Here is a 13570-nt window from a genome sequence, read left to right on the forward strand (position 1 = left end):
ACCTTGAAACATGCTTAAAAGCCTCCACTATTACTGGAGCAAAGTCTTTCGTGAATTCTGGTCCTTTCCTTTTGCTGTTCTGTATGACATCATTGGCCAAGTACAGGAATGTCAGCTTCCTATTTGGTTTTGCTATTAAAGAGTCATAAACAAGAATAATTAGAAATTTTAGTCCTTCCAACTAATACCTATTTATCCATATTTATACTAAAACAAAACAAAAAACCACAAATCAAATGTTTTTTCTTAGTCTCACTACTGCTTACAACATTTCGCTCCAATTTTGTATTTAAAAATGTGAAAAGACTTTTGTCACCCATTGGCTTTTCTCTTCCTTCTGCTGTAACTCTCTACTTGGATTCTTCCTCTTTCGTAGTATGACACAAGTTCCATCTAGCACCATCTCCAAAAATAAACAGAAAAAACCCAAAATATTCCAAAGTGTCCTTCAGCCCCCAACTATTTTCATGTGTTTTCCTGATCCTTATGCAATTTGTCTCTTTGGGAGCCTTCATGGATTTCTTCCAAGTACTTCAGCTTCCCTGTAAGCCTGTATAGATTCCTTACACCCATGAAGTCCTCTGACAAGGAGCTTCACAGATCCACAATCATTCATGTGAAGCTCCTCCTTTCGGTTTGAATTTCACTCAGTCTTATATAACCACCCCTCATTCTCATCTTTGAGCAAACTGAACAGTCAATCCCTAGTCAGCCTCTCCATAACACTGTGATACTTCCCTCTCTCATACCCTAATCATTAAAACACTTCTGTCTGCAGTTGTAATATCAAGAAAACATTTTCAAAAATCACTTTCAGGTTGCTGTGGTGTATCTCTCCTCCAAGCATCTTAAGCATCCTACTCCTTTCCCATTAACATGCAATAGATTACAAGCTTTCAATTTACAAGTTGCTTTTGAAAAAGCTATTCCATGTTTTCTAGGTGTTCCTACTTAGGTGTTTTCATTTACCATCATACTTCATCTAATCTTCATTAATCTACAGGCTTCTCAGAGCTGCAACTCTTATTGTAACACTTCTCACCCTGTGTTAACACCATAAAAACTTTCAATATCCATTACTACCACACAGTCTCAGTATGTTTGCTGTGACTTAAAAGAGGTTTCTCTTAAAAGAGAAGATTTAAGTTTTTTCTGCCCTCTCGAGCACAGCAACACTGTGGTAAAGCTAATCTAGGATTTCTTAAAACTCATGCTTAGTTCCCAATATGATTTGATTTTGTTAATCTGCACTCCAACCTCTCAGATGTGCAGAACCACCACTCACATACAAACAAAAAGTTTAATGTTGGTATGTCTCCATTCTAAGGAAATGTTTTTGAGAATAAATTTTGCACTATAGAAAGACTCCTCTGAAGAATTTCTCCTTGGAGTACTGAATTTTCCCCACCCTCTTCAACAGACATATCCAACAAATTGAGTGTTCTGGATTAAGTGGGGAAAAAAAAAACAAAACAACAAAACAACAACACCCTGAATTAAAAGCAAAAATGGACCTATCTCTTCAAATCAAGGCCAACTAAAAAGTGGCAAAAAATAATTAGTCTGGGAGTGCTGGACACCAGGTGGATCTATCAAAAGTCTGCTTCAAACAGTGAAGTCACTTCATGCAAACACCCAGGAAATTCATCTATTTGGGTCAAAATCTGGCTAAATTAAAATGTAGATTTTATAAATTTGTTACTTAATCTCTATATTAAAAACTGACTGATGATATAGCAACACATCTCCTACCTATGTTCCAGGTAAATCATCGTTCTGACACATAGAGAGCTTTGAATTATTCAAAGAGAGAATCTTAAAAACCACATCTGTCTCCTGGGCGCATCAACTTTAACTAGCATTTACCAAAGCTGACCCTGCCCCCCGACCCCCCATTTCTTAATGAGCCCAGAATTAGGACTCAAAATCTAATGAAAGAGACTGTACCCCATACTACATCCTCTGAACTGCATGCAGGTCCTTGTCCATTCATTTCACAGGAAAAAAAAAAAAGTCATGTATTAATCCTCGGTGATGTAGCCCATTTGTGACAGATCTCAACTTCTTTGTTTCCAACAAGTAACAAAATCAATTGAGCTGGTAAAGACAGGAGATATGTGAGGTGCCATGAAGTCAGGCAGTGTTGATTCTCACAAAGACTAGACTTGATCTATTCGCAACAGTAAATAGATCAATGTATCATGTTTGGAAAAAGCATGCTAAAACCCAGAAAGTCACTTTCAATCTTAATTCATCTAGTATTACCTTTTCTTCTTTCTACTACAATTCAACTGAAACAAAGCTGTACGTAAACAAAAAATCCTCAAAATATTAAGATATCTGTGGCTTTGGTTAGAAATTCAACTAATATTCTACCCTTACGTTCACAAAGAATATCATGAAGTAAAATTTAATTTCTCTTTTTGTAAGAATGCTCAGTGCAAAATTTCAAAGCTAAAAATTATGCCTACTCTCGAAAAGTATTCCCTTTCACTTCACAAATCTTCAGGAGTTACATACTGGCCTACTACCACTCTGCTTTACACACCAGACTAAAGTGCAATGTAACCTTTAGCAACTGAGGTTGACAGTTCCGAGCTGAGAAAACATGAAGTGATCTACTGCTACTATGACTGTAAATTAACCACTGAAGTCTGAAATACAGAATTAAATTCCAGATCAGATAGATCTGCTCTGCAAAATTACCAATTTAAAGCATCTCTCCAGTAGCAGTCACAGTAACTTTTCAAGCCTGGACTCTGATATACCTCAGAACATCAAAATGGATCAAAGAACAGTTAGAATATTTAAATTAGTGTCCTCAATGGATGGCAAGGCTATTAGCAAAAGCACTCTTACTATCAGAAGAAAATGGAAGAAAAAAGGTGGTATCTTAGGTTAAGAAAGGATCTGCCAGAATGTTTTGTGTTAGTAGGAGCTAGCTCACAGTATCTCTGGTATCCTAAGAGTCTGCAAACACAAAACTGCTAAGAAAGCATCCATGTTGGACTGAGTTATCTTTTAAGGAGCTCTGTTCAGTGTTCACGTAACTCTTCTGCTTGTTTCAGTTAGATTTACCATTTACCCACCAAAGCAGCTCCCTGAAGCGCTGGATTCTGAAGTATTTTATCTGGTCAATAGTGCTGACTGGTTAAGGCCCATACCAAGCAGATTCCTCTTAAAGCATACACAATGAGACTGAGATTGGCCCCTCAGGCGCCTATGGTGCAGAGACTTAGCATACTCATTATCAAGTCTTAGTTTTCAGCAATCTATACTTCTTATGAACACATACTTGTTAGCCTGGCCTGAGTATTCTTTGTTCTCTACCAGTCCAATAGAGATGCCCTGACATCGTATGCTTGAGTCCATAATACTTCAAGAACTCTAACACTGGCAAGCCACCAGTTTAGCGCAAGAAATCCTAGTATTTTACTTTGGTAGGCAGTAAGCATGTTCTTTCACTGTTTTTTTCAGAGGTTAACTCTGGCAATCAAAGTCAGCATAATCACTCGTATTTGTGTTCTCCAGTTTTACTTCCTGGCTGCTCTACATCTCTTCCCTAGAGCCGAGAGATACTTGTTGCCTTAGACATACAAGAATAAGCTACAGAGAAACACACAAGCAGAAGGGATTTCGCTTACATCCCATTACAAGTGTACAGACTACTGATTCATCCAAAAATGTCACATCAGGCTTTAACTTTCTGCAGGTTGGCTCTGCTATGCCAACTGACCTTGAATGAAAATACCATTTAACAAGAGGTTTTGAGAAAATGAGCATCAGCAAGTTAAAATCCCTCAACAGTTACTGGCACTAAACAGTTTCTTTTTTGCTAAAGTTCTCTAATACGCATTCAAATAAAGATTTAGCTCAACTGCTTTTGAATTACATTAGTCTATATATGTGCAGCAGAGTATATGAGTATTAGCACTTCTCCCAAAATCCCTGGGATGCTTCCTGTGTCATAGCATGCTCCGTACCTTTGCAAGAGAAGTTACAGACGTCTTTGAAAACCCCTGTCAAGCTTCCAAGCTTTTTATTACAAGATCTAGCATCTTTAAGTGAAGCAACACTGAAACTTGAGTGCAACATAACTGATCCTTCACACTGAGAGCTAACCTGAGTCTTCATGCAAGCTGATTAAGTGCAGCATCCTTGGTAACGTGACTGAAAGTATATCTGTAAAAAGTCACTTGAAGGGCTACCACCAGAAAGGACAATTCAAAAATAATATTCATAAAAGGCATGTTGTACAACAAGCACTTAATAGTAAAATTCACTAAGCTTCTGTTATGAAAAAGTTAAACTAAGCATTCAACATTCCACAGTCAACTGATTCTCCTGGTGAATTTTACCAAGGTTTGAGAACAGTTGTGTTTCCTTTTTGAAGTGGGGAGTGTGTGTTCAAGGTATGAAGGTCCAAGTGTCTTGACTTAAGAGTTTGGAGGCTAGCAGACAAAGGGTACACAGCACACAGCCACTGCTGGAAAAGAGGCCATCAGCATCAAATTACCCTGGGGATGTGAGAAAGTTGGTCACAAACCAAGGAAACCATTCTAACATAATTACTCTGCAGAAGCTGCACACTTCACTTAGTGTATCTTGAATTACCTGAACACATGAAACAAAACAATTCCTTTCGTTGCCTCGCCTGGCTGGTACAACGCTAAGATGGATACAAATCAATAGCAACAACAACAGTTTTAGGATAGGAAAAAGACACTGCACTTAAGTATTCAGAACCGGAACGATGAGAAGCAGGTACAGGTAAGATAACCGGGACACAAGTGGTATGGAGATAAATGAATAGAGACTTATACACACTGCATTATTTCAGGACTAATATTAGAACGTCAACTAGTCAGACTGGATTACACAATCCAAATGTAACCATTTCAAGTGAATGATTCTGATATCGCTAATGTGTTGCTCCCGGCTGTAGGTCATTTTGCAAATCGTATGTAGCAAATACATTTCTCTAACTTGACTCGACAACTCACATTCACCTGAAGTTTTGCCTGCTGTTGGCTCATCTCCAAACCTTTTTGCATAGATGAGAAGATTCATGTGGATAAGCACTAAGGTACCCACGAGCTCCTCCATCTTAAGTATCTTATCGGCCTCCTCAAGAACACCTACGGACCAGTGAAATCAGTAAGCCATGCTTTTGTTTCTTTTGAATAAAAGAAAAACTGTTTATTCTCTCAAGTGTATCACATTGCCTAGTGTCACTATACTACCATTAAGAAAAAAAACAAAACAAAACAAAACAAACACTTACAACCACCAGCAAAGAAAGATTCCTTCTCTTGTCAGAAAAACTATACTACATAGTACAGAAAATAACTGCTTTAAATCAGGAACTTGTTTCCTGAAATCCACTTCAGATCTGCAGGGAAATATATTTCTACCACCTCTGGTTGTGGTTCTGCTCAAAAGCAGCTGACTGAGTATCAGAGTAATTCAGATGCAGTACAACTTTCAAACCTGATTTCAATGTTGCTTGGTCTTCTCAATTTGCCTACTAAGATCCTCCGTCTTCCAAATTTCAGCAGCATTAAGCAACTGCCACAACAGCCACTAGCTTTAGAAAAATGTATTCCATCAATGACAACAGCTATGAGTGAGGACCCAAACACTAGCTTATGTCCCAGCAGCAGAAGCTGTGGACAGTCATAAATAAACAAAAATAGTGACTTCTTATACCACTGAATGACTTCAACACCCAAAAACCAAAAAAAAAAAAATCAAGCATAATAAACTGGAACAGCAGGTAAACTGGCAGAGTCAAGTGCTAAAAATAAAAAAAGCAGCCCAGATGTACTTATACAACTGTAGCTGTCAATAATGACAGACAATGGCTCTGCTAACATGGATAAGCTCTGCAGTGAAGAAAATGATCAGCATGACATGGGTGGGGTGACAGATAACAGCCAAAACAAGAGGTTGAGTGACTGGGGGCGCTGAGGGTGGAGAGGGGTGTTCAGCATCAGTTTCTGAGGCTGACTAATCTATGAGATGCCATGTCAGGCTCTGAGGAAACTGATACCTGAATCTGAAACTAGGTTTAAAGATACAACACGACAACTATTAAAATACCACTAGAATGTAAAAACCTTAACAAGTGACAGAGCTGGACCTGGAGAAGCTAACAGAACAATGAGTTGACAGGAGAAGATGATATTACAGACAACTAATTGGAGCTTGAAATAAAAAGTCCCATATTATGAAACTCAAAGATTTAGCTTTTCTTTCTTTCTTTTACAGAGAACACATTTTAACCCAGCACAGCAAATATGACATGAAGCCTACTGAACAAGCCTTTCCTATTCACCCTTGAAGACTGATGTTTTGAATTACAGAATTGAAATTTTTAATTCCAAAACAAAATACACAAACAAACAAAGCCTTGCAGTTGCAGAGAATCCTGAAACCAGGGAGCAAGAGAACATACCTGATTTGCAAATAACAAAAACTAAGTCTCAACAGCCTCCATTTCAGAAGAGCCTCTTCAAGGGTGTTCTCAGTGGCTGCAGGCTTACAGAACAAAATTCTATGTGTAATGCCAGAACTTAGTATAAAAAAAAACCCTGTAAGTCAATCCCTCTATGGATACACAAAATAAAATAGTTTTAAGGGGTCCACCCATTGCATTTTGGGAATGACTGATGTATTCATATTACAGTTAATTAATTAATACTAAACTACTTAAATACTGAGTAAGCTTATGACTATTAAGTAGTTATTAACTATTTAACTTTGAGCGTTAAATTTCATACATCTGAAATCTAGATGAAGCAGGATCATTTTCCTCAGTGCACCCTTTTCAAGCCTTTACAAAACTGTCCCTAAACCCCACTCAAAAGGTCTCTAAAATAATTAGGTTATGTGCAACATTATCACAAAAGTTAATCCATACAAGGTACTTTTAAGCAATCATGAACCTGCCATATCACAAGTACCAAAGGAAAAAAGCCACACTTTTCTAGAAAAAAAAAATCCAAACTGCGTGAGATTCCCATGTAAGGCATTTACTATAAATGAAATACTGAAAAAATAGCCTCCCTACCAAATTATTTATTCCATAAATCAACTATGAAATCCAGAAGAATGCAGACTCATGATCAGCATAAGCCAGTGATAACAGAGGCTGCAGCCTGAAGGACTGATACTATCCTCACAGTCTCCTTTGTGCCAGCCCCAGCTTTCCATCAGGGAACTCATTTATTTCAAAACTAATTGGTTTTGCGGGATTTTCATCAGCAGCAAAAGATAGAAGAAAAAAAAAAAAAGCCATTGGAAATATTTAAAGACATATTTAATCAACAGAGTGAAAAGGTACTGTTCTGTTGTCATTGTAGACCTCTGCTTACCTATCAAAACAGGAGAAATCTTCGTTATTTCATTATAGTTGTTATTTAAGTTAAAGGCATTCTATTAATCTTTTCTCATCATTTCACTCATCAATGAACAAACAATGACCTACAGAATCTATTCTCCATTAATCATAGTAATAGATAGTGAAAAAACCCCACTACACACACTAAAATATGGAGTACCTTGAGCAACACCTGGGTGGTTTTACACAGATGTAGAATCAGGAATACTTAATACCCCAAGCAGAGCACCAGCTCTGCACAGCCCCAACCTAGTGGCACAGTTCATCCATGCCTTTTTCATTAGTACATATTTGAGGTCAGCCATTAAACAGCATGTCTCTACACTCAGTCTCTTGAAGCATAAAATATGTAGCTCCTTACCACAATTTCATCAAACTATTGGTTGTATAAGACAACATCCTTTCCTTAAATAGTTGTGACTCTTACCAGGAGTGTGGAAGATTCAGAGTTACCAGTACTTTCACAAAACAGTCAATTCTAGAATACAATATATTAGCTTTCCTCCAATTTTTGATTATTTCTAAGAATGACCCTATGAATTCTACATGCCTGTGCTTTAAGAACTACATATAAAAATTAGGGTAGTATTAAGGAAAAAGTATATATGCATACTCCTTCAGCAGAGCTACATCAACTGTCTTGATACAACTTTAGCAACACTAGAGTTCAGCAAGACAAATCCAATACAGCCTAACTGCTCCAAGTTATGACAAAGACGTGCAAGTTTTGCCCGTTCTCCAAGTTTACACCTAAGTGCAAGAATTCACCAAGAATCAGTGAAAGTTCAACTGCAGAAAAGCTGTAGATGAAGGTGTATGGAACTGATGATCTGCAGATGTCCTAATATGGGACCTGAACACTACCAGTTATTCCAAGAAAACAGAAAGGGACTAAAGCTTTATGTTGCCTAAATTATATACACACTTGAAAAGCTGCCTCTTCATCCCTACTGCAACATGATATAAAGACAATGACTATTTTAAAAAAGAATCAGAACCAAACACTGAGGAACAAAAGAGCTGTGATCCTAACACTTGTTTTCACGAATAACTAAAGACATCTTCAGAAGGCTTCATGCAAGCTGATCTGACACAAGGAATCTTTTACCAAAATCAAAAGCATCCAGAGAAAATGTAGTATCACACAGTACTATGTTCAACTCTGTTGGTTATACAATGTTCCATGAGCCTGAAAGTGAGTAGGCTGGAAGGAAGGTCTGGGGATGGGAGTGACAATAAAAAAAGGATATAGTGAAAGGAGATAAAATATAGCAAGGCAAGGTTCAATTTTCAGTTCCAGGACACTAGTGGCTAGCAATAGCAGCAGACAGTGCCAATCATTTTTGTGTCCATATTCCCCAAATAGAGATCATTTTCCTCTCACGTAGGAGGGAAATCATGTTTCTACAGCTTGGATGGCGGGGCAAGTCAGGAGACTTAAACTCAATTTACGGCCTTACTGCCAGCATTCTGCTTTCTGATGTTTTACGCAAGTCACTTCATCACAGCATTCTGGTTTTCCTTCTCATCTTCCACATTCTGTCTTCTTCAAACACTAAATCCACCCTTTGGGGATTAGGTCTTACAACTCTGTGCTGCAATTAGCAAGAAGTTAGTACCCTGCACATGTAAGCTAACATTTATGAAGCTCAGGTACTATTAGAGATAGAAAATTAAAATACATCCCGTGTATATTAACTATGTCAGCTGCAAATGATGTGGTAGAGGAACATATGAAAGAAGAAACACTTTACACTAGGCCTAAAAGCCCAGAAGGCAAGGTGCAGGATCTTGAAAGCAACTAAACTACTCCTACTAGAGGTAGACAATCACATGATTTCCACAGACCCTTGAAGGTTGGCTTCCAAAAAGAGATCACCAGAAAAATCTTACTTTGAAGCAGCAAAAGCTGGACAACTTCAACAAACTGAAGTAAAAACAATTATAGCAGCTCTGATCATCCGAAGCTCAAAACAGGCTTAAAAGTAGAAGCCAGACAGTGAAAGCTGTGAAAAAAACACAGCATTCCCATGAGTTCTTCAGAAGATTGTTAACCTTGCCTCTCAATGACACCTTCAAACATGCAGCCCATGTTTCAAACATTTAATTTCTGCAGTTAGTCAAACAGCAAAACAGGAAAAGTATGCTGACACTAAAGTTAAGGACTGCCCATTAATATTATAGATTATTATGAACTGGTATTGTGGATGTTAAGATGAGCAACCAAAATTCTGTCTCTGTGCCAGTGAGTTTAAGATACCTTTCTGATATCATTCAGAACACCAAACATCCAAGTTGTTTGTGTAGAAGGCCCAGAAACATTAGATGTTTCAGATTCAGATAGAAGATCCATTCATTTGTTCTTGGAACAAAAAAAAAAAAAAAAAGCTTGCAACAAACATATAGTGAAAATGTTCATTTCATAAGATGAAATATGCCACCAAGTATGTTTCCTTAGGCAACAGAAACAAAAATTAATTCATGCTTGAAAGTTCTAAAGATAACATTTCACACAAAAAGTATATTTTAAACAAAACCACAGTAGCCATGTGAAAAGCTAATGAGTTTATAGGAACGTATGTCCATACTATACTGTAAAGTTTAGTATTACTTCATACTCAATATTTTTATTTTAAGGGTAGTCCAATCCATTTGCTACGAAGTTATGTCCCCTAACCAAGAGGTAGATATGATCCAGCCATGCACTCTTTGTATTCCGTTACACACGACTTCTGCAAGTCAACTATTCCTCCTAGTTGCATGAAACTAAAGGAGTGGTTTCTTTTTCATAAGTCCTGTAATGGCTGAGTGCTATTTTTCCTCTCCACTTGAAAACCTAGCCTTCTACGTTTCCCATTAAAGATCCACATATTAAAGGGGCTCCAAAGGAAGCTATTGGAAGACAGTAACATTTCCTAGAGCAAGGCAGAGTTTTAACACGAGATTTTTCTTTTTCTTAAATGAGTCAACTTCAGATCGAGTTATTTTTTTAGTCAGGTCAAATAAACCTTCTCAAGCCATTTCTACCTTTCAGTCCCTGAACTGCCTACATCTGCAAGTTCTTTCCTGTTGAAAGGAAAGTCATATAAGAATCTAAGTCGGCCCACTCAACATCGAATAGTCAATACAACTAAAGAAACACCCAGTTTTATTACGCTAACATCGGTATTAGCCATCTGGCAAAAACAGGAAGTAAAAACCACCTTGGACACATTCAATTGCGCTTCCCCAGGAGTATTCCCATCCTCAGCTGCCCTACAAGAATAGTTGCTGGCATAAGTGGACAAAGCCACCGTGTCAAGAAATTAAAATGGTATTACTGCTAACCATGGTTAAATATGATAAAAGGCAGTGCCTGAAACGGGTCGTCATGGAAGAGCCGTAACTACCAGTATTAAAACAAAAAGCCTTAACCCCCGTGCTTCCTTCCCTTTTCCCACTTTCCTCTCTCCTTCCGCAAAAAAAAAAAAAAAAAAGGGAAGCAAAGCATGAGAAGTAGCCTCCTCGGAGGCATCTCACCGAGGGAACAAGGGGGAATGGGAGGGAGAAGACAGGAGCCAGGGGAGTGGAGAAAAAAAAAAAAAGAGGGAGGAGTAACACCTCCCTGCCCATGGCCACGAAGAAGCTGAGACCTGGGGTTTAACACTTGCTGCAGAAGCTCCGTTCTCCCCGGGAGCCGGGGCGGGCTGCCCGGCCCGCCCTCCTTCGCTCTCTCCCTTCTTCCCCGGCTCGACAGGCCGAGGGCCCAGCCCCGCCGTCACCCCCTCAGCAGCCGCGCACCCGAGGGCGGCCTCCTCCTGCCGCGATCCCCCCCCCCCCCCCCCAACCGCCGCCCCCGAGGTGCCCCCCCCCCCCCGGCGCCCGAGGAAAGGCTGGAGCAGGCCCGGCGGCGGGGCGGCAGCAGCCGCGCCGGCCTCACCTTTTCGCAGCTCCCGTTCCCACACGCTGACGATGAGCGCCGAGTGCTTGCGGTGGTGGATGAGCCACAGGCTCAGGGTCTGCACGCTCTGCTGCGAGTTGCTCAGTTCCGACAGCTTCCGCTCCAGCGCCGCCTCCGAGAACGCCGACATCGCCGGGCCGGGACGGGCCGGGCCGCGCTTGGCTCGGCCCCGCCGCCGCCGCCGCCCGCCCTTCCCCCTCCCCCACCCCCACCGGCCCGGCCCGGCCGCGCTCAGTCCCCGCCTCTCCGCCCCGGCGGGGGAGGAGCCGAGCGAGCCCCGTCCCTTCCCGCCTCGCCGACCGCCACTTCCGCGCGCCCCGGCAGCCCTCCGCTAACAAAATGGCGGCGGCCGAACCTCCCGGAGCGCCGCCCGGCCACGCCCCCCTTCTCCTCCTTGCCTCACTTCCGGCACAGGCCCGCGGCGGGGCGGGGCGGGGCGGGGCGCGGGGGGGGGCCGGGGCGGGGCGCGGCCCTGTGGGCCCGACTGGTGTGGGGGCCCGAGTTGTGGACCCTTCTTACAACAGATCGGCTACATTAACGTTTTTCCCTGGGAAGTAACATAAATCGGACGCAAATAAGGCCCCGAGATAAGACGAGCCCACCAGTTTCTTTCACCTAGCGGGTTAAGGAGCTAGCTGTGACGCAGGGCGCATGGGGTTTCGCTGTTGGCAGGTGGGCGCGTGCTCCACAAGTGCGTCTGGCCTCATTTTTAAAAGCTGTGTCTTCGTTTCTGGCGTTGGCAGTATCATGTGACAGAATTCCACCGTTCGATGACAACATCTGCAAAAGTGGTTCCGCTTAGTTGTTTCAAACCTGTTCTCTTACAGCTTCACTGAGTCCTTGCTACTGCTGCTGTTCTGGAAATAGGGAATAAACACTGTTCTCTGCTCACCTTTGCATTCCTTCTGAGATTTTGTATTGTATCATCTTCAGTCATTTTTCAAGCTGAAGGATCCGAGTCATTGCTCCTCATGTGAAAGGTGCTCTATGCTGACAAACATGAGTAGCACTTCTAGTCTTAACATGAGCATCTGTACCCTTCCTGCTGCTCTTCTTAAAAACACCTGACATCACTTCTTATTTTAAACATTACCAACTATTTGACATTTTCAGAGAACTATCCACCTTAACTCCTACACCTCTATCCTGAATCCTATTTCTGTAGCTAACACTTATGACTGCAGTTAATAATTTTCTTGGTATTTTTAATATTTCTATAAAAATATGTATTAACTAGGAAAATATGCGTATTACTCATAGGACATCCAGGCAATGGTTAAGTATCCACCCTTAAAATGGAGTACTCCAATAACCCTTCACACATCCAGTTTGTCCTTACCAAACAGCAGAAAGCTAGTTATAAAAAAAAAAAAAAAAAAAAAAAAAAGCTGTAGGGTGTTTTTAAAACTTTACAAAGTTTTCTCTCTATTTCATGCCTGGCATTCAGAGAAGATGTCCCAAAGGATTGTTTTCAGGTGATTTTCCTAATACTGGTTCGTAGTGAAATCTTCCCTTTACACATAAAACATTGGTGACAGTGAGGTGGGAGTGTTAGGAGGTTTTAAGGCGAATTCTATTTACAAAATCACGTGTAGCATGGATGATTTGGGGGGAACTAGAAAGGATTTTGCAAAAATGCTTTTGACAGAGAAATTTCAGTGAGAAACTGCACGGATTCCTGCAGAGTATCTTCTATCAATTTGCTGCATTTTGATCATCATGCATGAAAGAACCTGTAATATATTGCCATTTTTGCTATGTACAGCAGAGGACGCTCTGGCATTAGGTAGAACTGGCCACTGAAGTAAAATTAAGACAGAACTAACATGAATTCAAGCATTAGGAAAATGAAATATGAATGGTAAACTAGTAACTAACATTCAAATACGATTTTCTGGAGGCATATATTCTGATGTTATCAGGAGAAACTTGTGGGCAATTATGGAAAAAGAAACATTTCTCTCACATACAAGACTAGCTTAAAAAGTAGCAACAAAGTGAAATTTAGATCCTAAAGCAAAAAAGATAAGGAATACGAGCAGGAAATTGGTAGAGAATTTTAGTAATGACTGTAGCAATGTTTATTACTGCTTCCTCTGCATCTTTCATCACAGATTATCAGAACATTTTACAAACAAGAATAAATCTTCTGAGATATGCATTTGTTCTGTAAATAAATATATTTAAACACCGTGTGATTTATCTTCTACGTATAATATATAATATAC

The 13570-nt window shown here is 40.3% G+C and overlaps 1 protein-coding gene across 4 annotated transcripts in view; it reads right to left on the reverse strand.

Annotated features, from left to right (window-relative positions):
- Window positions 1-11712, reverse strand: part of RPRD1A (regulation of nuclear pre-mRNA domain containing 1A) — a 44797-nt gene extending 33085 nt beyond the window's left edge. For all 4 annotated transcript variants that reach the window (XM_042797962.1, XM_042797964.1, XM_042797963.1 and 1 more), the window contains exons 1-2: window positions 11322-11712; window positions 3-132 (exon numbers count right to left, since the gene is read on the reverse strand). In XM_042797962.1, coding sequence (XP_042653896.1) covers window positions 3-132; window positions 11322-11472 — 281 coding nt within the window. In that variant the 5' untranslated portion in view covers window positions 11473-11712. The remainder of the gene's footprint in view (window positions 1-2; window positions 133-11321) is intronic.
- Between the last annotated feature and the right edge of the window lie 1858 nt (window positions 11713-13570).

This window comes from Tyto alba, unplaced genomic scaffold, assembly GCF_018691265.1.
Source record: "Tyto alba isolate M040663 unplaced genomic scaffold, T.alba_DEE_v4.0 Super-Scaffold_27, whole genome shotgun sequence".
In the NCBI taxonomy this organism is placed as follows: domain Eukaryota; kingdom Metazoa; phylum Chordata; class Aves; order Strigiformes; family Tytonidae; genus Tyto; species Tyto alba.